Source organism: Oncorhynchus masou, chromosome 14 (assembly GCF_036934945.1).
Source record: "Oncorhynchus masou masou isolate Uvic2021 chromosome 14, UVic_Omas_1.1, whole genome shotgun sequence".
In the NCBI taxonomy this organism is placed as follows: domain Eukaryota; kingdom Metazoa; phylum Chordata; class Actinopteri; order Salmoniformes; family Salmonidae; genus Oncorhynchus; species Oncorhynchus masou.
Window position 1 is genome coordinate 22,816,502 of NC_088225.1, and position 26,081 is coordinate 22,842,582.

General features: G+C 43.8%; 1 protein-coding gene across 1 annotated transcript; it reads right to left on the reverse strand.

The window, feature by feature from the left end:
- Positions 1–4,522: 4,522 nt before the first annotated feature.
- Positions 4,523–17,388, reverse strand: LOC135554546 (protein Njmu-R1-like). The gene is made up of 10 exons (XM_064986903.1): positions 17,105–17,388; positions 16,305–16,388; positions 15,572–15,697; positions 15,075–15,203; positions 14,879–14,939; positions 14,433–14,552; positions 13,201–13,265; positions 12,892–13,025; positions 6,474–6,577; positions 4,523–6,368 (listed from the first exon to the last, which is right to left on the reverse strand). Exons 1-10 carry the CDS (start codon positions 17,257–17,259, stop codon positions 6,156–6,158), a joined length of 1,191 nt encoding a protein of 396 aa, XP_064842975.1. The 5' UTR covers positions 17,260–17,388; the 3' UTR covers positions 4,523–6,155.
- Between the last annotated feature and the right edge of the window lie 8,693 nt (positions 17,389–26,081).

A 26,081-nucleotide genomic window follows, 5' to 3' on the forward strand; every position in this document is an offset into this window, starting at 1 on the left:
AGCTCTTTGGTCTTGGCCATGGTGGAGAGTTTGGAATCTGATTGATTGATTGCTTCTGTGGACAGGTGACTTTTATACAGGTAACAAACTGAGATTAGGAGCACTCCCTTTAAGAGTGTGCTCCTAATCTCAGCTCGTTACCTGTATAAAAGACACCTTGGAAGCCAGAAATCTTTCTGATTGAAATGGGGTCAAATACTTATTTCCCTCATTAAAATGCAAATCAATTTATAACTTTTTTACATGCATTTTTGTGGATTCTTTTGTTGTTATTCTGTCTCTCACTGTTCAAATAAACCTACCATTAAAATTATAGACTGATCATTTCTTTGCCAGTGGGCAAATGTACAAAATCAGCAGGGGATCAAATACTTTTTTCCCTCACTGTATCTTTGACCATCCAATTTAGATTTTTTTATTTCACCTTTATTTAACCAGGTATTCTACTAGAGCAGGTATTCTACTAGAGCAGGTAATCTACTAGAGCAGGTAATCTACTAGAGCAAGTATTCTACTAGAGCAGGTATTCTACTAGAGCAGGTATTCTACTAGAGCAGGTATTCTACTAGAGCAGGTATTCTACTAGAGCAGGTATTCTACTAGAGCAGGTATTCTACTAGAGCAGGTATTCTACTAGAGCAGGTATTCTACTAGAGCAGGTATTCTACTAGAGCAGGTATTCTACTAGAGCAGGTATTCTACTAGAGCAGGTATTCTACTAGAGCAGGTATTCTACTAGAGCAGGTAATCTACTAGAGCAGGTAATCTACTAGAGCAGGTATTCTACTAGAGCAGGTAATCTACTAGAGCAGGTATTCTACTAGAGCAGGTATTCTACTAGAGCAGGTAATCTACTAGAGCAGGTATTCTACTAGAGCAGGTATTCTACTAGAGCAGGTATTCTATATTCTACTAGAGCAGGTATTCTACTAGAGCAGGAGAGCAGGTATTCTACTAGAGCAGGTATTCTACTAGAGCAGGTAATCTACTAGAGCAGGTATTCTACTAGAGCAGGTATTCTACTAGAGCAGGTATTCTACTAGAGCAGGTATTCTCAAACTGGGGTACTACGCGCAATGCCGTCGCCAAATAAAAATGTGATTCACATAATTTTGTAAAACATTTTGTTTATCATAATTACAATTTTTAATTTTATTTTTTATTCACATTTTCAAACAGTCCATTTAGTAAGGCCCGCGTCCATAGAAACACATACCACCAGTTACTACCAGCAGTACGACACCTGCACCTGTCGACGACACAATTGTTCTGCTTCCACGAGTACATCCAATGCATCCAATCAGTAATTCTACATTTGTTGTTAGCCCAGCTTGCATGTACACTGACAGTTGTGAATCTGATGCAGCCGAATAGCTACTGCCCCTTACCCGGGAAAGCACAGAACAACAGACAGGGACGTTGGATCATCGAAGAGGCGCAAATATGATGAGAACTACGTTGTTTTGGGGTAAACTTATATTGGGAGTAGTGCCTTTCCTTAGCCACAGTGTGTTATATGTGTAAAAGTACTCTCTCACAACTCAATGAAACCTTCACTCTTGCACAGACATTTAGAAACAAAACATGCCAAGACATGTATAAAAACAACCGATACCATTAATAAGAAGGTGCTAAAATAGTCTTATATGGTGAGCTACCGAGTGGCTAGGACAGGCAAGACCCAGACTATTGTGGAGGACTTAATGGGACAATGCTGGATGGAAAAACTATACATACAATGTCTTCAACTATACATCAAACAACACTGTTTCACGACGCATCAGTGACATGGCAGGAGGTGTTTTGAAACAATTACTGCTTTGCATACAAGCCAGTGAATTACATGCGTTACAGCTGGATGAGTCAACAGATGTGGCGGGCCTGGCACAGCTCCTGGTGTATGTCTGTTACGTTTATGGGGGTCAATTAAGGAAGACATCCTCTTCTGCAAACCACTGGAAACCAGGACAACAGGAGAGGATATGTTTAAAGTATTGGACAGCTTTGTGACATCAAATGCAGTTTGGTGGTCAAGATGTGTTGGTATCTGTACTGATGGTGCAAAAGCCATTACAGGGAGACATAGTGGAGTGATAACACACGTGCAAGCAGTTGCTCCCGACGCCACTTGGGTCACTGCAGCATCCACCGAGAGCCTCTTGGGTACACTGCAGCATCCACCGAGAGGCTCTTGGGTACACTGCAGCATCCACCGAGAGGCTCTTGGGTACACTACAGCATCCACCGAGAGTCTCTTGGGTACACTGCAGCATCCACCGAGAGGCTCTTGGGTACACTGCAGCATCCACCCAGAGGCTCTTGGGTACATTGCAGCATCCACCGAGAGGCTCTTGGGTACACTGCAGCATCCACCAGTATCCACCGAGAGGCTCTTGGGTACACTGCAGCATCCACCGAGAGGCTCTTGGGTACACTGCAGCATCCACCCAGAGGCTCTTGGGTACACTGCAGCATCCACCGAGAGGCTCTTGGGTACACTGCAGCATCCACCGAGAGGCTCTTGGGTACACTGCAGCATCCACCGAGAGTCTCACGCTGCAGCATCCACCGAGAGGCTCTTGGGTACACTGCAGCATCCACCAGAGAGGCATCCACCGAGAGGCTCTTGGGTACACTGCAGCATCCACCGAGAGGCTCTTGGGTACAATGCAGTATCCACCGAGAGGTTCTTGGGTACACTGCAGCATCCACCGAGAGCCTCTTGGGTACACTGCAGCATCCACCGAGAGGCTCTTGGGTACACTGCAGCATCCACCGAGAGGCTCTTGGGTACACTGCAGCATCCACCGAGAGGCTCTTGGGTACACTGCAGCATCCACCGAGAGGCTCTTGCTGCCAAGGGAATGCCAGACAGCTTGAACGACGTTTTGGACACTACAGTGAAACTGGTTAACTTTGTTAAAGCAAGGCCCCTGAACTCTCGTGTATTTTCTGCATTATGCAAAGATATGGGCAGCGACCATGTAACTCTTTTACAACATAGAAGTCTGCTGGATATCAAGGGGCAAAGTATTGGCACGTTTTTTTTAATAGAGAGATGAGCTTAAAGTTTTCTTTACTGACCATTTTCACTTGTCTGACTGCATGATGACGGGTTTCTCACACGACTGGCCTCTGGGTGATGTTTTTTCACACCTAAATGATCTGAATCTAAGATTACAGGGACTCTCCACAACTATAATCAATGTCTGAGGCTATGATTAAGAAGTTAGAGATCTTCTCTGTCTGCATTAACAAGGACAACACACAGGTCTTTCCATCATTGCATGATTTTTTGTGTGCAAATGAACTCAAGCTTACGGACAATGTCAAATGTGAAATAGCGAAGCACCTGAGTGAGTTGGGTGCGCAATTACACAGGTACTTTCCCGAAACGGATGACACAAACAACTGGATTCATTATCCCTTTCATTGCCCTGCCTCCCGTCCACTTAACGATATCTGAACAAGAGAGCCTCATCAAATTGTAACAAGCAGTTCTGTGAAAATGTAATTTAATCAGATGCCACCGGCAGATTTCTGGACTGGGCTGCGCTCAGAGTGTCCTGCCTTGGCAAATCGTGCTGTTAAGACACTGATGCCCTTTTCAACCACGTACCTATGTGAGAGTGGATTCTCAGCCCTCACTAGCATGAAAACTAAATACAGGCACAGACTTTGTGGGAAATGATTTAAGACTGAGACTCTCTCCAATACAACCCAACATTGCAGAGTTATGTGCATCCTTTCAAGCTCACCATTCTCATTAACCTGATGGTGAGTTATTCACAATTGTCAATGAACAAATAAGGTTTTATATGTAAGATGGCTAAATTCTTGATTATTATTATTTGTTCTCTGGTCTTAAGAGTTATTTGTCACTTCCCACAAGCCGGGTTGTGACAAAAACTCACACTCATTCTTATCCTTAATAAATGTTTTGTATAGTGTGTGTGTGTGTGTGTGGCAGGCTTAAAATGATGGCAAAAAAGTGTGCTGGCCCTGCTGCTAGAGGGGGTACAGCTGACCCTGGTGCTAGAGGGTGTACAGCTGACCCTGGTGCTAGAGGGGGTACAGCTGACCCTGGTGCTAGAGGGGGTACGCAGCTGACCCTGGTGCTAGAGGGGGTACAGCTGACCCTGGTGCTAGAGGGGGTACGCAGCTGGAGGTTGAATGTGTGAAGGGGTATGGGACTATAAAATGTTTGGGAACCACTGTACTAGAGAACCAGTTCAGAATTAAGTAAAGTTGTTGTACGATTGAAGCCTTTAGTGAGGTCTAATGCTCTAATATTTAATCATTTCTGCCCATCCAAATTCACATTCATTTTATAAATAGGCTCGTTTAACTTTGTTTGGCTAGACACTCCAAATAAAATGGAATATTTTTTGCTCATATGATTTTTATTATTTTAAATCGTTCGGTGTAGGCAGGGCCATAATTACATAGGTAAACTGGGACCCTATTGTTTCATAGGGTCAGAAATCAGATTGTATATTCATGATTCAGTCCACACAGAGGATTCACATGACTATTTATACAAGTCAAACCACAGATCAACATGATAGACACCACATTAATAGACATTAACTTGTACAGGAGATTTAAATGCACAGTTAAAAGGTTGTATGATCATTCACCATTGTCCACTACAATAGATCACCGACTAACATGTCACTTGGTTCACAGTTTAAAGGACACACCTTCACAGACAATATTGCTTCATTTTCACCATAATGTACTTTTTAGAGACGTCGACACATTGATAGGAAAATAGAACCTACGTAGCTGCTGTCATACAGGCACAATAAATCATGTGGATTATTTAGCCCTGAACACACTACCATTACAATAGGGCTGGTGAAGAGTAGTGAAGGTCATTTTTGTAACTTAACATACAGTGACAGTAGATCACAGGAGGTTGGTGGCACCTTCATTTGGGAGGACGGGCTCATGCTAATGGATGGAGAGGAAAGGGTGGAATGGCATCAAACACATGGTTTCTATGCGTTTGATGCCATTCCATTCACTCCGTTCTGGCTGTTATTATGATGAGCCGTCCTCCCCTCAGCAGCCTCCTGTGAAGGAGATGTACAACACGTTGGCCTCTACAACACTAATATTCCCTACTAAGGAATGGAAGGATTAACCACATTAACGAGTATCTTTAGATAAGACGAAGACTGCAGTCAGCAACAGAAATACAAAAACAAGCAGCGCATGAATTTAGTCACTTAGCAGAAGCTCTTATCCAGAGACATGCAGTAGTGAGTGCATGGATTTTCATACTGGTCCCCCTTAGGAATCGAACCCACAACCCTGGCGTTGCAAGTGCAGGCGACTACCAACTGAGCTACGTGGGAATGTCAGTGTGTAGCAATTTCTCTAATGGTGAAATTGAGTAAGTAACAAAAGCTGATTAAAGTGATTAGTGCATTGTTCCACTATGCAGAAAAGCAGGATTGTACTGTAGTATGTTGATAGCATACTGACATGCAGACAAAAGGCAAGCAACACTAATATTTTAAAAGAAATACAACATTTGGACATGATGTAAGACAAGCAAAACAAATGATTCACATGTTGAGATGTATAGTCTGGGTTAAACATACTGATTGTGTTTATAGTACTGCGTGTTTTAATACCAGCAAAGAAAACACTACTGTTAACATGACTTTGGATATTTTAGTTTATAGAGTTAATTCTGATCCAGATACAACATACTTGGTCTGTTTCTTCTGGGTAAATGCTATTCAATCAAACTGCAAATGGAAGACAGGGACAAGTGCCCAAAACGGATACACACTGACATCTATCATGGAAGAGTTCCCGTGTGAGGAGACCTGGGTCAAATACTTCCACATCCTTGTGCTGTGCTTGATTTAGTTAGTCTGGTACAACAATTTAACAAAAGAAATGGACCCAAAAGTGGCCAACTCAAATCAAGCGCACCCCTATTTCACACAGGTCTGGGCCTGTATTCACAAATTCACATCTCAGAACAGGAGTTCTGACTTCTATCGGATCATTTATAAATACAGGCCATGGTGTTGAGACTGGGTAGGTTAGAGTTGAACTATCGCCGCCCTCAAGGTGTCACTGTCAATTCGAGTTTAACTATCGCCGACCTGGTGGCTGCGGTGTGTCAGTGTCCCTCATCCCTGGGCCTGCTGTTCGCTGAGGAACTCGTCCAGCACGCGGATGATGCTGCAGGCCTCAGGGAGGTCCCGGTGCTCGGCGTGGGCGTTCTGGAGCAGCACGTCCCCATTCCCACAGCCCTGCAGGAACTGGCAGCAGCGGAACAGAGCGTAGTGACTGGACTCAGCCTGGCGGATGAACCGCTTCAGACTGTTCATGTCCTGGATGGCCTGGAGAGACAGCGGGAGGAGAAGGAGAGCGGAGAGAGAGAACATAAAGTATTTATTTAATGCTTTAAAGTGATCCACTTGTCTGTGTGCTGTGCGTTTGCCCACCTTGAGTTTGAAGTTCTCCAGGATCTGTCTGAGGAGGAAAGGGTTACAACGCTCTGCTGCATTCAGGAATGACTGGATCCAACCATCACAGAAACGGTTACTGACTGTGGAAAAAGGTTTGAGAGGGATGACGGAGTGATTAGCCAGTGTGTATTCTGTGACGATCATTCATGGAAAATGTTTTGGTGATTCTATGTCTGTGTGTCCATGTACAGTGCCTTCGGAAAGTATTCAGACCCCTTGACTTATTCTAAAATTGATTAAATAATTGTTTTTCTTCAGCAATCTACACCCAATATCCCATAATGATGAAGCAAAAACAGGCTTTTGTACATTTTTGCAAATGTATTAAAAATAAAAAAACAGAAATACCTAATTTACATAAGTATTCATACCCTTTGCTATGAGACTCGAAATTGAGCTCAGGTGCATCGCTATTTCCAACAGTTGACAGTGCATGTCAGAGCAAGAACCAAGCCATGAGGTCGAAGGATTTGTCTGTAGAGCTCAGAGACTGGATTGTGTTGAGGCACAGATCTGAGAAAGGGTACCAAAAAATGTCTGCAGCATTGAAGGTCTCCAAGAATACAGTGGCCTCCATCATTCTTAAATGGAGGAAGTTTGGAACCACCAAGATTCTTCCTATAGCTGGCCGCCGGGCCAAACTGAGCAATCACGGGAGAAGAGCCTTGGTCAGCTAGGTGACCAAGAACCTGATGACAGATCTCTAGAGTTCCTCTGTGGAAATGGGAGAACCTTCCAGAAGGACAAGCATCTCTGCAGCACTCCACCAATCAGGCATTTATGGTAGAGTGGCCAGACGGAAGCCACTCCTCAGTAAAAGGCACATGACAGCCCGCTTGGAGTTTGCCAAAAGGCACCAAAAGACTCTCAGACCATGAGAAACTAGATTCTCTGGTCTGATGAAACCAAGATTGAACTCTTGGCCTGAATGCCAAGCATCACGTCTGGAGGAAACCTGGCACCATCCGTACGGTGAAGCATGGTGGTGGCAGCATCATGCTGTGGGGATGTTTTTCAGCGGCAGGGACTGGGAGACTAGTCAGGATCAAGGCAAAGATAAACGGAGCAAAGTACAGAGAGATCCTTGACGAAAACCTGCTCCAGAGCGCTCAGGACCTCAGACTGAGGTGAAGGTTCACATTGCAACAGGACAATGACCCTAAGCACACAGCCAAGACAACGCAGGAGTGGCTTCAGGACAAGTCTCTGAATGTCCTTGAGTGGCCCAGCCAGAGCCCGGACTTGAACCAGATTGAAAATCCCTGGCGACCTAAAAATAGCTGTGCAGCATTGTGCTCCATCCAACCTGACAGAGATTGAGAGGATCTGCAGAGAATAACGGGAGAAACTTCCCAAATACATCTGTGCCAAGCTTGTAGAGTCATACCCAAGAAGACTTGAGGCTGTAATCGCTGCCAAGATGCTTCAACAAAGTACTGAGTAAAAGGGTCTGAATACTTATGTAAATGTGATATTTCAGCTTTATAGATTTGTAGAAATTTCAAAAAAAAGAATTTTGCTTTGTCATTATGAGGTATTGTGTGTAGATTGATGAGAGAAAAAAAAAACGATTTAACACATTTTTGAATAAGGTTGTAACGTAACAAAATGTGGAAAAAGTCAAGTGCACCGTACAAAGACAGCTGTAACACAGATCTATATTTGTGACTGTGGGAGAGTGTCTCTTTGTTAGAGTCGTTCCAATAGACCTGTGTGTGTGTATATGTCCACAGGTTAGAGCAGTCACACAGACATGTGTGTATATGTCCACAGGTTAGAGCAGTCACACAGACGTGTGTGTGTGTGTGTATATATATCCACAGGTTAGAGCAGTCACACAGACCTGTGTGTGTGTATATCCACAGGTTAGAGCAGTCACACAGACGTGTGTGTATATGTCCACAGGTTAGAGCAGTCACACAGACGTGTGTGTATATGTCCACAGGTTAGAGCAGTCACACAGACGTGTGTGTGTGTGTATATATATCCACAGGTTAGAGCAGTCACACAGACCTGTGTGTGTGTATATCCACAGGTTAGAGCAGTCACACAGACGTGTGTGTGTGTATATATCCACAGGTTAGAGCAATCACACAGACCTGTGTGTGTATATATATATCCACAGGTTAGAGCAGTCACACAGACCTGTGTGTGTATATATATCCACAGGTTAGAGCAGTCACACAGACCTGTGTGTGTGTGTGTGTATATATCCACAGGTTAGAGCAGTCACACAGACCTGTGTGTGTGTGTATATATATCCACAGGTTAGAGCAGTCACACAGACCTGTGTGTATGTGTGTGTGTGTATATATCCACAGGTTAGAGAAGTCACACAGACCTGTGTGTGTGTGTGTGTGTGTGTGTGTGTGTGTGTGTGTGTGTGTGTATATATATCCACAGGTTAGAGCAGTCACACAGACCTGTGTGTGTATATATGTCCACAGGTTAGAGCAGTCACACAGACCTGTGTGTATATGTCCACAGGTTAGAGCAGTCACACAGACCTGTGTGTGTGTATATATGTCCACAGGTTAGAGCAGTCACACAGACCTGTGTGTGTGTATATATGTCCACAGGTTAGAGCAGTCACACAGACCTGTGTGTGTGTGTGTATATATCCACAGGTTAGAGCAGTCACACAGACCTGTGTGTGTGTGTGTATATATATCCACAGGTTAGAGCAGTCACACAGACCTGTGTGTGTATATATATCCACAGGTTAGAGCAGTCACACAGACGTGTGTGTGTGTGTGTGTGTATATATCCACAGGTTAGAGCAGTCACACAGACCTGTGTGTGTATATATATCCACAGGTTAGAGCAGTCACACAGACCTGTGTGTGTGTGTATGTATATATCCACAGGTTAGAGCAGTCACACAGACCTGTGTGTGTATATATATCCACAGGTTAGAGCAGTCACACAGACCTGTGTGTGTGTGTGTGTATATATCCACAGGTTAGAGCAGTCACACAGACCTGTGTGTGTGTGTATATATATCCACAGGTTAGAGCAGTCACACAGACCTGTGTGTGTGTGTGTGTGTGTGTGTGTATATATCCACAGGTTAGAGAAGTCACACAGACCTGTGTGTGTGTGTATATATATATCCACAGGTTAGAGCAGTCACACAGACCTGTGTGTGTGTGTGTGTGTGTATATATCCACAGGTTAGAGAAGTCACACAGACCTGTGTGTGTGTGTATATATATATCCACAGGTTAGAGAAGTCACACAGACCTGTGTGTGTGTGTGTGTGTGTGTGTGTGTGTGTGTGTGTGTGTGTGTGTGTGTGTGTGTGTGTGTGTATATATCCACAGGTTAGAGCAGTCACACAGACCTGTGTGTGTGTATATATGTCCACAGGTTAGAGCAGTCACACAGACCTGTGTGTATATGTCCACAGGTTAGAGCAGTCACACAGACCTGTGTCTGTGTATATATGTCCACAGGTTAGAGCAGTCACACAGACCTGTGTGTGTGTATATATGTCCACAGGTTAGAGCAGTCACACAGACGTGTGTGTGTGTGTGTGTGTATATATCCACAGGTTAGAGCAGTCACACAGACCTGTGTGTGTGTGTATATATGTCCACAGGTTAGAGCAGTCACACAGACCTGTGTGTGTGTGTATATATCCACAGGTTAGAGCAGTCACACAGACCTGTGTGTGTATATATATCCACAGGTTAGAGCAGTCACACAGACCTGTGTGTGTGTGTGTGTGTATATATCCACAGGTTAGAGCAGTCACACAGACCTGTGTGTGTGTGTATATATATCCACAGGTTAGAGCAGTCACACAGACCTGTGTGTGTGTGTGTGTGTGTGTGTGTGTGTGTGTGTGTGTGTGTGTATATATCCACAGGTTAGAGAAGTCACACAGACCTGTGTGTGTGTGTATATATATATCCACAGGTTAGAGCAGTCACACAGACCTGTGTGTGTGTGTGTGTGTGTATATATCCACAGGTTAGAGAAGTCACACAGACCTGTGTGTGTGTGTATATATATATATCCACAGGTTAGAGAAGTCACACAGACCTGTGTGTGTGTGTGTGTGTGTGTGTGTGTGTGTGTGTGTGTGTGTGTGTGTGTGTGTGTGTGTGTGTGTGTGTGTGTATATATCCACAGGTTAGAGCAGTCACACAGACCTGTGTGTGTGTATATATGTCCACAGGTTAGAGCAGTCACACAGACCTGTGTATATGTCCACAGGTTAGAGCAGTCACACAGACCTGTGTCTGTGTATATATGTCCACAGGTTAGAGCAGTCACACAGACCTGTGTGTGTGTATATATGTCCACAGGTTAGAGCAGTCACACAGACGTGTGTGTGTGTGTGTGTGTATATATCCACAGGTTAGAGCAGTCACACAGACCTGTGTGTGTGTGTGTATATATGTCCACAGGTTAGAGCAGTCACACAGACCTGTGTGTGTGTATATATGTCCACAGGTTAGAGCAGTCACACAGACCTGTGTGTGTGTGTGTATATATCCACAGGTTAGAGCAGTCACACAGACCTGTGTGTGTGTGTGTGTATATATATCCACAGGTTAGAGCAGTCACACAGACCTGTGTGTGTGTGTGTATATCCACAGGTTAGAGCAGTCACACAGACCTGTGTGTGTGTGTGTGTGTGTGTGTGTGTGTGTATATATCCACAGGTTAGAGCAGTCACACAGACCTGTGTGTGTATATATATCCACAGGTTAGAGCAGTCACAGAGACCTGTGTGTGTATATATATCCACAGGTTAGAGCAGTCTCACAGACCTGTGTGTGTGTATATATGTCCACAGGTTAGAGCAGTCACACAGACCTGTGTGTGTATATATGTCCACAGGTTAGAGCAGTCACACAGACCTGTGTGTGTGTATATACAGTGCCTTCGAAAGTATTATTTTGAACTTTGCGACCTTTTGCCACATTTCAGGCTTCAAACATAAAGATATAAAACTGTATTTTTTGTGAAGAATCAACAACAAGTGGGACACAATCATGAAGTGGAACGACATTTATTGGATATTTCAAACTTTTTTAACAAATCAAAAACTGAAAAATTGGGACTTTGACTTGGCCATTCGAACACCTGGATATGTTTATTTTTGAACCATTCCATTGTAGATTTTGCTTTATGTTTTGGATCATTGTCTTGTTGGAAGACAAATCTCTGTCCCAGTCTCAGGTCTTTTGCAGACTCCATCAGGTTCTTCCAGAATGGTCCTGTATTTGGCTCCATCCATCTTCCCATCAATTTTAACCATCTTCCCTGTCCCTGCTGAAGAAAAGCAGGCCCAAACCATGATGCTGCCACCACCATGTTTGACTGTGGGTATGGTGTGTTCAGGGTGATGAGCTGTGTTGCTTTTACGCCAAACACAACGTTTTGCATTGTTGCCAAAAAGTTCAATTTTGGTTTCATCTGACCAGAGCACCTTCTTCCACATGTTTGGTGTGTCTCCTAGGTGGCTTGTGGCAAACTTTAAACAACACTTTTTATGGATATCTTTAAGAAATGGCTTTCTTCTTGCCACTCTTCCATAAAGGCCAGATTTGTGCAATATACGACTGATTGTTGTCCTATGGACAGAGTCTCCCACCTCAGCTGTAGATCTCTGCAGTTCATCCAGAGTGATCATGGGCCTCTTGGCTGCATCTCTGATCAGTCTTCTCCTTGTATGAGCTGAAAGTTTAGAGGGACGGCCAGGTCTTGGTAGATTTGCAGTGGTCTGATACTCCTTCCATTTCAACATTATCGCTTGCACAGTGCTCCTTGGGATGTTTAAAGCATGGGAAATCTTTTTGTATCCAAATCCGGCTTTAAACTTCTTCACAACAGTATCTCGGACCTGCCTGGTGTGTTCCTTGTTCTTCATGATGCTCTCTGCTCTTTTAACGGACCTCTGAGACTATCACAGTGCAGGTGCATTTATACGGAGACTTGATTACACACAGGTGGATTGTATTTATCATCATTAGTCATTTAGGTCAACATTGGATCATTCAGAGATCCTCACTGAACTTCTGGAGAGAGTTTGCTGCACTGAAAGTAAAGGGGCTGAATAATTTTGCACGCCCAATTTTTCAGTTTTTGATTTGTTAAAAAAGTTTGAAATGTCCAATAAATGTCGTTCCACTTCATGATTGTGTCCCACTTGTTGTTGATTCTTCACAAAAAAATACAGTTTTATATCTTTATGTTTGAAGCCTGAAATGTGGCAAAAGGTCGCAAAGTTCAAGGGGGCCGAATACTTTCGCAAGGCACTGTAAGTCCACAGGTTAGAGCAGTCACACAGACCTGTGTGTGTGTATATGTCCACAGGTTAGAGCAGTCACACAGACCTGTGTGTGTGTATATGTCCACAGGTTAGAGCAGTCACACAGACCTGTGTTGGAGAGTGTAGGAGGGCTGGTGGAGCAGTCTATGACCAGGTCAGTAAGAGCCTCTGAGGCCTTATACAGAGAGGCTGTGGTAGTGTCCTCCTGGACCAGGCCCTGCAGACTGGCTGCCTTAATGAACCTACACACACATGAACCATATTCATTCATATTCACAGCACATACTGTACATTCTTATAGTTTAACCACAGGAATAAAGACTAGGTGTTTTCAGATTATTTTCAGAAGTGATACTCATTTATTAAACAGAATTTGACCGAAAACCCAATTTGGACTGGACCTTAAAAGTAACTCACCTAGCAACATCAGCCTTGGTCCTGTCATCTGCATTGGTGACCTCCACGTGTATGTGACTCAGAGCCTTGAAAACAATGGCATGAGCCTGATCAGCGTTGCATATTAAACTAAACTTTATTCTACAATGACATGGGCCTGATCAGCGTTGCATATTAAACTAAACTTTATTCTACAATGACATGGGCCTGATCAGCGTTGCATATTAAACTAAACTTTATTCTACAATGACATGGGCCTGATGTTGCATATTAAACTAAACTTTATTCTACAATGACATGGGCCTGATCAGCGTTGCATATTAAACTAAACTTTATTCTACAATGACATGGGCCTGATCAGCGTTGCATATTAAACTAAACTTTATTCTACAATGACATGGGCCTGATCAGCGTTGCATATTAAACTAAACTTTATTCTACAATGACATGGGCCTGATCAACGTTAGATTTTTTTTAAAAGAATTATCCGACAATGACAACCAGTCAAAATGATTCTTGGAACCTTATTTCTGCTCTAAGCTACACAGTGGCAACATTGATGGCCATCAAAGAAAATGATGCGTTTTGAACTATGCAATTGCGTGACTGACGCCAACAAATGTGAAGATGTTTTGTGACAATACAATACGCTGGGAATATCTCATTGTTAGAGTGGATGTTTTGTGACAATACAATACGCTGGGAATATCTCATTGTTAGAGAGGATGTTTTGTGACAATACAATACGCTGGGAATATCTCATTGTTAGAGTGGATGTTTTGTGACAATACAATACGCTGGGAGTATCTCATTTTGCATTTGAATGTTTCCACTTCCCATTTGTTTTGTCAAGCAAAATGGCTACTAGTCAGTAAAGACTAAATCATAGCTTTAGCGAGTGGACACAGCCCAAGTTACTAGCAAAAACATAACATAGTGAAGCATGGAAGGGAAGTAAATGTATTGAAAGAATGAGGGGGAATCACTGGTACAGGGGAATTAATTTTATATTTATTTTACCTTTATTTAACTAGGCAGGTCAGTTAAGAACAAATTCTTATTTTCAATGACGGCCTAGGAACAGTGGGTTAACTGCCTGTTCAAGGGTAGAACGACAGATTTGTACCTTGTCAGCTCGGGGATTTGAACTTGCAACCTTCCGGTTACTAGTCCAATGCTCTAACCACTAGGCTACCCTGCCGCCCCACCAATCACTATGGGAACAGTCAAATGATGGGTCAAAGGTGACTCACAGCATGTAGCAGGAAGCTGATGCTCCCCTGGACCATCTGCACCACTCTGTGGATGTGCATCACCGACTCCTCGTACCACATGCTCAGGTAGGGCCTGATCTCAGTCTCTAGGTTCACCAGCTATATATATATATATATACATACACACACACGGAGGACAGAGAGGGAAATAACACTTAGAACCCTACACAGGGGACTACCTATTTGTGTAGTCATTTTATATTTATCTATCTAGGGTGGTGTTAAGTAGGTCACACTGATAGCAAAACATTTCACAATGGAGAAGAAAAATCTGTTCTTATTTGACAACATAAACATTTTTTTCCCTCTTGAACACAACCTAGGTGAGTCCCCTTCAGATAGTGTTTATTACAAAGGAGCCCTGTCCAAGAGATGATGGAATCCAGTACAATTATATTATTTTGGTGATTCCACTTCCTGCTTACCTCAGCAGTCTGTAGACTGCTCTGCAGGCCTTGCACGTACTTGTCCAGTTCAAGTCTAAACGTACAGTCGATTATAAGGAAATGGTTTATGGTTTAATGATGAATGGTTTATGAGTTTCAGTACCCATTATATACATCTAGACTGACTCTACATTATTATGATTCAGAAAGAGCTGCGTTAGCCTATAAAGGATATAGGTTGAGGCCTTTCTCAGAGCCTCCCATGAGGCAGATTACATAGCCATTGCCGTCCGCGTCGGGCTGCTCTGGGGATCTCTCCTGCTCCAGGAGACAGCAGTAACAGCCCACCGCTGCCTCTGGGACACTGGGATGGGACAACAAACACATATTTATTATGAATGTAAAACACTGGCTTTACACTACTTTAGAAGTGTGCAGGCGAATTGGTGCCACATTGCTTCAGATGTATACATAAGGAGAGAATACTTCGGTCTGATTCCAAATCAAGACCTTGCTTAGCTAGATAGAGCCAGAGACACACAGGCCTGTATATAGTTACTATATTGCTGATACCATACCTAAGCCATTCAATCAGATCTGTGAGATGGGCTCAACAGGTTCCTAAGGATATTAAAGCTGGATTTGTTTGAAATTAGGTTCAACAAGTTCTTAAGGAAAGGAGAGATGGGTTGGTTTGGAATGAGGCCCTCAGTTTAAGTTCGTTAAGGTCACCTGAGCTCCACGGCGGCAATGTTTCCCATGCCCCCGAGCAGGGCTCCTTTGCTCAGCCTCCGGGAGATGTAGCATCGTAGCTCAGGCTCCGCCTCTACCGGCAGGCTGCTGTCCACTAGGGTGAGGCTGTTGGTGGGGCAAGAGTCAGTTACCATGGAAACAGAGTGACAGGCAACCCATCCGATCTGATGAGAAAGTGGACAGCCAAAGAGGAGATGAAGAAGGAAGCCGACGAACAAAAGCCACATCAACACAACATGAAGGCTAGATACAGATATAGTGAAACAGAATCTCCCAGTTTCCATGTGAGTCACAGAGCCTATTTAAATCCTTCCTTCCCACTTCTCTTTCCTTATGGTCACTATGTAAGATGCATGATGTGACACTGAAATATCACGTTTTAATAACATAACAATATCATATCACATAACTATATCATCATCATTATAGAATCTGAGGCTGAAACAACTTGACGTCACAGCAAGACGACATCCCAAAAGAAGTAGGGTGAACAGTGTGTACAGAAGGTAGATAGGTACTAGGCTTTGTGACTCCATATCCCAGATAGCCGGAAGCACACTGATGACATCATGACAGGAAAGAAACCGTGTTGATTCCAGGTTGATAGGTTTCCAGCAGCAGGCCCATGGATACGACAGAGAAGGACAACACTGAAAGCCACAGAAATAACACCACTAGAGAAACAGACAGGTCACGGGGAGACCTTGGTTACCTAAAGTCTTCCTGACTGGTACTGGCTGTGGAATCTGTTCTTCTCTGGCTCCATGCCACGTTGCCCTCTGCAGCTGCCTCAGATCTAGACAGGTACTGTAGGTAGTTACTATACTCATGACTTGGTTCGTTATTGGAGAACAGAACAGCAAGTCTGAACTGACAGTACAGTAAGTCAGCAGCAGGATCCACAGTTGATGTCCACAGAGAACCAGTGAATTTGGGAGAAAGTGGTTATACAGTGACAAAGAAATTGGCCTCAATATGCAGCTGGACGAGCTTGATGATGTTATCACAGTCAGTGGAGACTGGTGAGTTGAGCTATAGGAGGATGGGCTCATTGTAATGACTGGAATGGAGTAACTGGAACGGGGTCCAACATGTTGTTTCCATGTTTCATACCGTTCCATTGGTTCCATTCCAGCCATTACAATGAGCCCATCCTCCTATAGTTCCTCCCACCAGCCTCCACTAAGACAGTGTATGTATACAGATTGTAAGAGCATGAATACTGTACATTGTGAGAACCTCCAACCTCCAATGAGTCTAATAATATCAACAAAGTCAGACATTGGTGTGATTGGTAATGCATTTCAATTCATCCCTATGGAGAAGGGTGAGGGACCGAGGACCATAGATTCTCTATAGCCTAGTAGCTAAGGCAAGTAAACATTACACGTCATCTGCAGATATTTGCATACCAGATAATGCCCTAGTTTAGGTCATTGTGTACTGTCAAAACAAATTGCTTGATGTAAAGTTAGATAGACTCAAGCAGAACATTCAGATGGAGAAGATTACCTGGTGCCTTGGTAGAGATAAATGGTATAGTAACAGTTCGACTGTATTTTCTGATTATATCCCATCTCTTCGTTATCATAATCCGTATCCTTTTCTTCCACGTCAATTGAATCTTGGAAGGAGGACGTTTGCATGGAAGTTTGCGAGGTAAACATGATTGCTTCGCACGTATCAACAAATGACAGATACCGAGAAATGACGTTCAGTTATTTAGGATGCAGGTTGAACTGGATAAGAAATAATAACAATACTAGGCATGTGGATAGACTAACATCTTCCTTTACTGAAGAGACGAGTCTATCATTATTTCTAAAGATCCATGATCTGATTCACGCATGCGGAGTGTAATTCCATGAATCCGTCGCTGTTTAAGGTCCGTGTAAAATTGGCTATGACATGATTTGGTCCAGGAAATAAACTGAACACATCAGTTATTATAATAGCTAAATTATGCCCAAATTATCAGAGGTCGTTGCCTTATTATAGCCACGTATCAATGGGTAAAATTAAGCTAATGTTTCTGAATATACAAACAATGCCATAATAACTTTTGGGATATTGGCGTTCATTAGCCTGAACGGCCGCTAGTGGTCACTGTTTACCGGTCTTTTGAAGGTTTACTATCCGATGACCGATGGACTGTTTTGTATTTCGATTCCACAGCCACAAAGTCAAAATGGTCTATATAGTAAAAATTCATGTAAACAAAAAACATATTTTTGGACTTAATTTAGATATAAGGCATAAGGTTAGCTGTGTGGTTAAGGTTAGGATTAAAGTTAGGGTTAGGTATAAAATACTCCGGAGTGGCGCAGCGGTCTAGGGCACTGCATCTCAGTGCTAGAGGCGTCACTAAAGACCCTGGTTTGATTCCAGGCTGTATCACAACCGGCTGTGATTGGGAGTCCCATAGGGTGGCGCACAATTGGCGCAACATCGTCCGGGTTAGGGTTTGGTCGGGGTAAGCCGTCATTGTAAATAAGAATTTGTTCTTAACTGACTTGCCTGGTCAAATAAAGGTTAAATACAAATCAAATATATAAATTTTACAAATGGGCGGGGTCTAACCATAATTTTTACTTTGTGGATGTGGAAGCTAGTGATGACCAGGTACCGTACTGCTGCAGAGATTAAGACGATACAAAAAATTGTCATTAAAAAGTCACATGTGTAAAAAGTCACATGTGTAAAAATCTGTCATTCTGCCCCTGAACAAGGCAGTTAACCCATTCGTTCTTAACTGACTTGCCTAGTTAAATAAAGGTTAAAAAAATTAAAAAACAGGACATCAAATTCGCAGAGCAAAATTCGGGCGAGGTAGCAGCCAGGCATTTAGGAATTGATACAAAATGAGCGAGGGAATGGTGAAATAAAAAGGTCGAACTTCAATGTTTGTCTGAGGTGGATCAGAAGAGGGTGAGACTAAGGTTGGGGGAGGAAAATGGTTTGTAAGAAAATAGATGCCTAGTTCAAATAGAAGCCTGTCTTCACGAAGCCTTGGTTGTGTTCAGTGATTGAAACAAATTAACGCCCAATTGAGGTTTTACAGTAATTATACATTATTTCAATTCCATACTTTGGCTACACAGGCAGTCCAATTCTGATATTTATTTGTACTTATTGGTCTTTTGACCCATTAGATCAGCTCTGAAAAATATGTAATGAAAATATCTGATGTGATTGGTCAAAAGACAAATTAGTGGAAAAAATATCAGAATTTGGCTGCCTGTGTAAACAGCCTGACTAATGTTGCTAGCATGTTATTTTCTTAAGTTTACTTTTGTAGTTGTGTTTGTCATAGAGCAACAAGAAGATGCTGCAATACTGTACATTTAATTGTTGATTTATTTCCCCTGAGCCCTTTGTTTACACCGTTGCTCTTTAGTTATTGCCACTCATTATTAGCCACAGTATTTCTGTTGTTAATTGGCATATTTGTCCTTATTATTCACAGACCCACCTAGTACACACAACTAAGCCAAAGAAAACCTACTGTATAGTACTTTGTGACAAATGCAGATTTTGTTGTGGACAAATCCGGTCATATTCAAATTAGAATAAAGAACTTTAAACATTAACATGATGTGTCCATTTTGTTAATCTGCAGTGTATTTTACATAAAGTATAATATGTATCATTTACGTGCAATTGAGAATTGTCTTTAGCATTATATAAGGTATGCGAACCAAACATATTGTTTTTGGCTAAATGAGGAGGTTTTAGGATCAACATGTCCTTTGTACTGGTAACATAAATACCTCACCTGGATAGGCTTTTAACAAATGGTTTTATTTGACTAACCTCAATAACAGCACATATGAGTATTACGCATTGAATGCTTTCTCTTAAGATGAAATTTTCATATGTATATGGATAAGACAACATTAGACATATTATACATAATACTACAACATTATTCAATATTTACATAATGCAGCTTATTCCATGTACCCCCTGTTTGTGTTCTAGGGTTCCCATTGTATTTGCATAATGCAGCTTAGTCTAACAGGACCATGTACCCCCTGTTTGTGTTCTAGGGTTCCCATTGTATTTACATAATGCAGCTTAGTCTAACAGGACCATATACCCCCTGTTTGTGTTCTAGGGTTCCCATTGTATTTACATAATGCAGTTTATTCTAACAGGACCATATACCCCCTGTTTGTGTTCTAGGGTTCCCATTGTATTTACATAATGCAGTTTATTCTAACAGGACCATATACCCCCTGTTTGTGTTCTAGGGTTCCCATTGTATTTACATAATGCAGCTTATTCTAACAGGACCATATACCCCCTGTTTGTGTTCTAGGGTTCCCATTGTATTTACATAATGCAGTTTATTCTAACAGGACCATATACCCCCTGTTTGTGTTCTAGGGTTCCCATTGTATTTACATAATGCAGTTTATTCTAACAGGACCATATACCCCCTGTTTGTGTTCTAGGGTTCCCATTGTATTTACATAATGCAGTTTATTCTAACAGGACCATATACCCCCTGTTTGTGTTCTAGGGTTCCCATTGTATTTACATAATGCAGTTTATTCTAACAGGACCATATACCCCCTGTTTGTGTTCTAGGGTTCCCATTGTATTTGCATAATGCAGCTTATTCTAACAGGGCCATGTACCCCCTGTTTGTGTTCTAGGGTTCCCACCATAATGCAGCTTATTCTAACAGGACCATATACCCCCTGCTTGTGTTCTAGGGTTCCCATTGTATTTACATAATGCAGTTTATTCTAACAGGACCATATACCCCCTGTTTGTGTTCTAGGGTTCCCATTGTATTTGCATAATGCTTATTCTAACAGCCATTATTCTAGGGTTAACAGGCTTATTCTAACAGGGCCATGTAGCCCCTGTTTGTGTTCTAGGGTTCCCATTGTATTTACATAATGCAGCTTATTCTAACAGGGACCATGTACCCCCTGTTTGTGTTCTAGGGTTCCCATTGTATTTGCATTTTGCTGCTTGTATTTCTTGTCAAATTCTCAATTATTTGAGCAACCACCGCATTGAAAGAAAGGCCTGGGTAAATAAAGTGTTATTTTTGTTTGTATTTTGTAGAGGCAGACTGCTAATGGATGAGCCTGATCTTGCTTCCCTTGGCTGTGCCTCGGACATACAGGTTTCCATTTTCTGTCCAACACTCTATACGTTTCTGTCAATAGAATTTTGTTCTCAATGTTAACTTCAATTAAAATACTCTGTCTGTTACTCATACTGTAAGGTTCTTATTGAAATGAAACAGGCAGAGGCCAGTCTACTTAGTCAGCAGGTTTATTTACGAGAGCTCTGCCTTTCATTTCCTGTACATTGGTCTATATACCTCACATGTCATCATACATGTCCCTCCTCTCAGAAACAATGACAATATAGTTCACAAGTCTTCTCCTATTCATACATTGTCTGTCCCCTGTTATACAATCTACTACAAGCCAACGGTCTCTCCCCTCCCTGGGTGGGGACAGAATGTCCTGTAAGGAACACAGCAGTACAGCTTGTCTGTCGATAGTTCCTCTTATCATTTGTTTCACACTTGCACCCTGCTTACATACTAAAAAGGAACAAAATGTCCTTGTTCTAATTCTGACTAGAACTACAGACATCAGATTTAGCTTTATGATTCTAATAAATGTCATACAATCATACAGTGACCGGGTAGAAGAATTCTGTTAATTATAGTTCTACGTTAAATGTATACATCATTTAGTCATCATTCATAATAGTTTCAGCATTTGGACAACCTCGAAGTGTCAGGACCCGGTTACGAACCTGGGTCTCCGGAGTGAGAAACAGTCACTTAACCTCTTACACTTATGGTGGCGCTATTTCATTTTTGGAAGAAAAACGTTCCCGTTTTAAACAAGATATTTTGTCACAAAAAGATGCTCGACTATGCATATAATTGCTACTGTTCGAAAGAAAACACTGACGTGTCCAGAAATACAAATATCTTCTCTGTGCGTGCCCTAGAACGTGAGCTTCAGGCAAAACCAAGATGACTTGGCATCCAGGAAATGACAAGGATTTTGAGGCTCTGTCTTTCATGATCTCCTTATATGGCTGTGAACGCAAGAGGAATGAGTCTGCCCTTTCTGTCGTTTCCCCAAGGTGTCTGCACATTGTGACGTATTTGTAGGCAGATCGTTGGAAGATTGACCATAAGAGACCACATTTACCACGTGTCCGCCCGGTGTCCTGCGCCGAAATTGGTGCGCAAAGTCACCTGCCAGTATTTTTCCATGGGGCAGAGAGAGAAGCAAGCTTCCAAGAACTGCATGTCAATGAAGAGATATGTGAAAAAACACCTTGAGGATTGATTCCAAACAACGTTTGCCATGTTTCGGTCGATATTATGTAGTTAATCCGGAAAAAGTTTCACGTTGTAGGTGACTGCATTTCGGTTCGTTTCGGTAGCCAGGCGCAATGTAGAAAACGGAACGATTTCTCCTACACACAGACGCTTTCAGGAAACACTGCGCATTTGGTATGTGGCTGGGAGTCTCCTCATTGAAAACATCAGAAGCTCTTCAAAGGTAAATGATTTTATTTATTTGGTTATCTGGCTTTTGTGAAAATGTTGCGTGCTACATGCTACACAAAATGCTATGCTAGCTTTGCATACTCTTACACAAATTAGTCAATTTCTATGGTTCAAAAGCATATTTTGAAATTCTGAGATGACAGTGTTGTTAAGAAAAGGCTAAGCTTGAGAGCAAACGCATTATTTTAATTTTATTTGCGATTTTCAGAAATCGTTAACGTTGCGTTATGCTAATGAGCCTGAGGCTTAGTCACAATCCCGGATCCGGGATGGGGAGTTTCAAGAGGTTAACCAACTGAGCCACGAATAGTCAGCAGAACCCAGAAGATGAGGCAGACACAGCAGTACTTAAGACGGTGAATTTAATAAAGTAAAAAGGAGAAGTCCTTCAAAACAAAAAATGGCAAATCCAAAAGGTGGTAGGAATAGCACAAAAAAGCCTCAAGAGATCCTCAAAAACAAAAACAGAACTCCACAAGAGCATCCACCGGAATCGACAAGAATACACAGAACACTAGGGCTGGGTGCTAACATACAAACACAGAGCACAGAACTGAGGGAAACTAAGGGTTTAAATACAATCAGGGGAAACGAGGCACAGGTGCAAATAATAAATGGGGAACAAGGGAAAAAACATAAGGTCAAAAAGCACAATGGGGGCATCTAGTGACCAAAACCCGGAACAACCCTGGCCAAATCCTGACAGAATCCCCCCCCTAGGAACGGCTCCTGACGTTCCTACCAGCTCTCTCAGGGTGGAGGGCCCTGAACTGACGAATGAGGTCAGGGTCCAGGATGTCTTTGGCAGGAACCCAGGAGCGCTCCTCGGGACCGTAGCCTTCCCAGTCCACCAGATACTGCCAGGACCGCTGCACCCGGCGGGAATCCAGTATCCGATGGACGGTATAAGCCGGCTGGCCTCCAATGACACGAGGCGGAGGGGGAGGTCTGTCTGCCGGGACAAGGGGAGAAAAAACAACAGGTTTTAACAATGAAATGTGAAATGTGGGATTAATCTTAAGGGATCTGGGTAAGTGTAGGCGATAAGAAACTGGGTTAACTCTCCTGGCAACCTTGAAGGGGCCGATGTATTTTTGGGACAGCTTGCGAGACTCCACCCGTAGAGGTAAGTCTCTTGTGGAGAGCCAGACTCTCTGGCCGGGGCGCAGGGTAGGCCCGGGACGGCGACGTCTGTTGGCTTGTTGTTGGTACCTCTGTGAGGAACGCATAAGATTAAGACGGGTCTTTCTCCACATAAGCCGACAGCGTCTGACGAACTTCAAGGCTGAAGGCACTCTGACTTCTGCCTCCTGGTCCGGGAACAATGGAGGAGCATAGCCAAACTGACACTCGTGCGGGGACATACCAGTGGAGGAGGAGCGCAAGGTGTTGTGCGCGTATTCGGCCCAAACAATAAAGGATGACCATGTGGACGGGTTGTCACGAGTCATACATCGGAGGGTGGTTTCCAGCTCTTGATTCATCCTCTCTGTTTGGCCGTTGGACTCCGGATGGTACCCTGAAGATAGACTGGCAGAAGCCCCCATGAGTTGGCAGAAGGCCTTCCAAAACCTTGAGGCGAACTGGGGACCTCTGTCAGAAACCATATCTTGAGGAATGCCGAAGACTCGGAACACATGATTAATTACCAACTCAGACGTTTCCTTGGCAGAAGGTAACTTAGTCAGAGGGACGAACCTGGCCGCCTTTGAAAACCTGTCGATTATGACTAGGATAGTAGTATTGCCATGGGATGGAGGAAGTCCAGTAATAAAGTCCAATGAGATATGGGACCAGGGTCTGTGGGGAACAGGTAAAGGGTGAAGGAGTCCTTGAGGGCGGAGGTGAGAAGATTTGCCCTGGCAGCACACGGGACAGGCATTGACGAAAGTGGCAACGTCTTCTCTTATGGTAGGCCACCAGAACTTACGCTGGATGAACTCCAGGGTGCGACCTACGCCCGGATGACAGGTGAGGCGAGAGGAGTGCCCCCACAGAAGGACCTTAGTCCTCACTGCCTTGGGGACAAACAACCGATTGGCAGGACCTCCTTTCGGGTCCGGTTCGCTAGCTTGAGCACGTCTCACGGTATCCTCAACTTGCCACGAGATCGGAGCCACAATCTTAGCAGCAGGAAGGACAGGCATGTCCGTGTCATCTCGAATGGCAGGAGCGTAGACTCGGGACAGGGCATCCGGTTTGAGATTCTTCGACCCGGGCCGATAGGTGAGGATAAACTGGAATCGATTGAAGAAAAGAGACCATCTAGCTTGTCTAGAGTTCAACCGCTTCGCCTGCTGGATATACTCCAGATTTTTGTGGTCCGTAAGCACTTGAAACGGGTGAGAAGCCCCCTCGAGCCAGTGTCTCCATTCCTTCAATGCCATCTTAACCGCTAGGAGTTCACGATCCCCACATCGTAGTTCCTCTCAGTCGGGGTAAGCCGGTGTGAGAAGAAAGCGCACGGATGAAGCTTCTTGTCTTCACCCCTCTGAGACAGGACAGCTCCAACACCAACCTCTGATGCGTCTACCTCCACCACAAATGGTTCATCCGTAGTCGGTAGTATCAGGATGGGAGCAGAGAGAACGCGCTGCTTGAGTCCTTGGAAGGCCGTCTCAGCTTCTCTTCCCCACAAAAACCTTGCATTGCCACCCTTGGTTAAAGCTGAGAGAGGGGCTGCCACCAAGCTGAAGTTCTTGATGAACTTGCGGTAAAAGTTTGTGAAGCCCAGGAAAAGCTGAACTTCCTTAACGGATTTGGGGTGGGCCAATCCGCTACCGCCCCTACCTTCCTGGGGTCCATTTGGACTAGACCGGGTTCCACTACAAATCCCAGGAATTGTACTCGGGATGAATGGAATTCACATTTTTCCGGCTTAACGTACAGATGGCTGTCCAGGAGGCGTTTGAGTACTTGTCTGACATGCTTAGTGTGTTCTTGAAGGGAGCTCGAAAAGATGAGGATGTCATCCAAGTAAACGAACACAAATATGTTAAGCATATCCCTAAGCACATCGTTTATGAGCGCTTGGAACACCGCTGGGGGCGTTGGTCAGGCCGAAGGGCATCACCAAGTATTCATAGTGACCAGTAGGCGTGTTGAAAGCGGTCTTCCACTCGTCACCAGGTCTGATCCGCACAAGATGGTATGCGTTCCGCAGGTCAAGCTTAGTGAAAACAACTGCTTCCTGGAGCAGCTCGAAGGCTGTGGCCATAAGGGGTAGTGGGTAACGGTTACGGACGGTTATGGCATTGAGTCCCCGGTAGTCGATGCAAGGACGTAATCCACCGTCTTTCTTGGCCACAAAGAAAAACCCTGCTCCCGCCGGGAGGTGGATGGACGCATGAGGCCTGCTTCCAGAGCGTCCTTGATGTAGGTATCCATAGCAGCTCGTTCGGGTGGAGATAGGGAAAAGATCCGACCCCTGGGGGGCAAGTGCCCGGAAACAGGTCGATGGGGCAATCGTAAGGTCTATGGGGTGGTAGCATGGTGGCCCTCTGTTTGCTAAACACCAGTTTGAGGTCATGGTAACACTTGGGAACTCGGGTCAGGTCGATGGATTCTAAAGACTCGGGAGTAGAACTTGGGGAATTCTGGAAAATACAAGTAGCTTGGCACGAGGACCCCACTGCTTGATAGTGCCCACAGACCAGTCGATGTGAGGGTTATGGCTGTGAAGCCAGGGGTATCCAAGGACGAGAGGGAACTCGGAACAGGAGATCAAATGAAAGTTCATCAATTCCTGGTGTTGTGAAACTGAAAGTCGCAAGGAGGTAGTGACATGAGTGACAAGTCCAGATCCCAAAGGGCTTCCATCCAATGTAGTGACCCTCATGGGTTCACTTAGAGGTTCAGAGGAACGCCATTCTCCTTCGCCCAGACACCATCCATGAAGTTACCTGCGGCTCCAGAGTCTACCAAGGC

What these genes read in the sequence shown, in the direction of transcription:
- LOC135554546 (XM_064986903.1), bottom strand. Translation starts at nt 17,259, where the DNA reads ATGTTTACCTCGCAAACTTCCATGCAAACGTCCTCCTTCCAAGATTCA. An exon ending in ACCAGTCAGGAAGACTTTAG is followed by an intron (nt 15,698 to 16,304) that starts GTAACCAAGGTC and finishes CCCCACCAACAG; the next exon opens with CCTCACCCTAGTGGACAGCA. An exon ending in TCTGAGAAAGGCCTCAACCT is followed by an intron (nt 14,940 to 15,074) that starts ATATCCTTTATA and finishes AATCGACTGTAC; the next exon opens with GTTTAGACTTGAACTGGACA.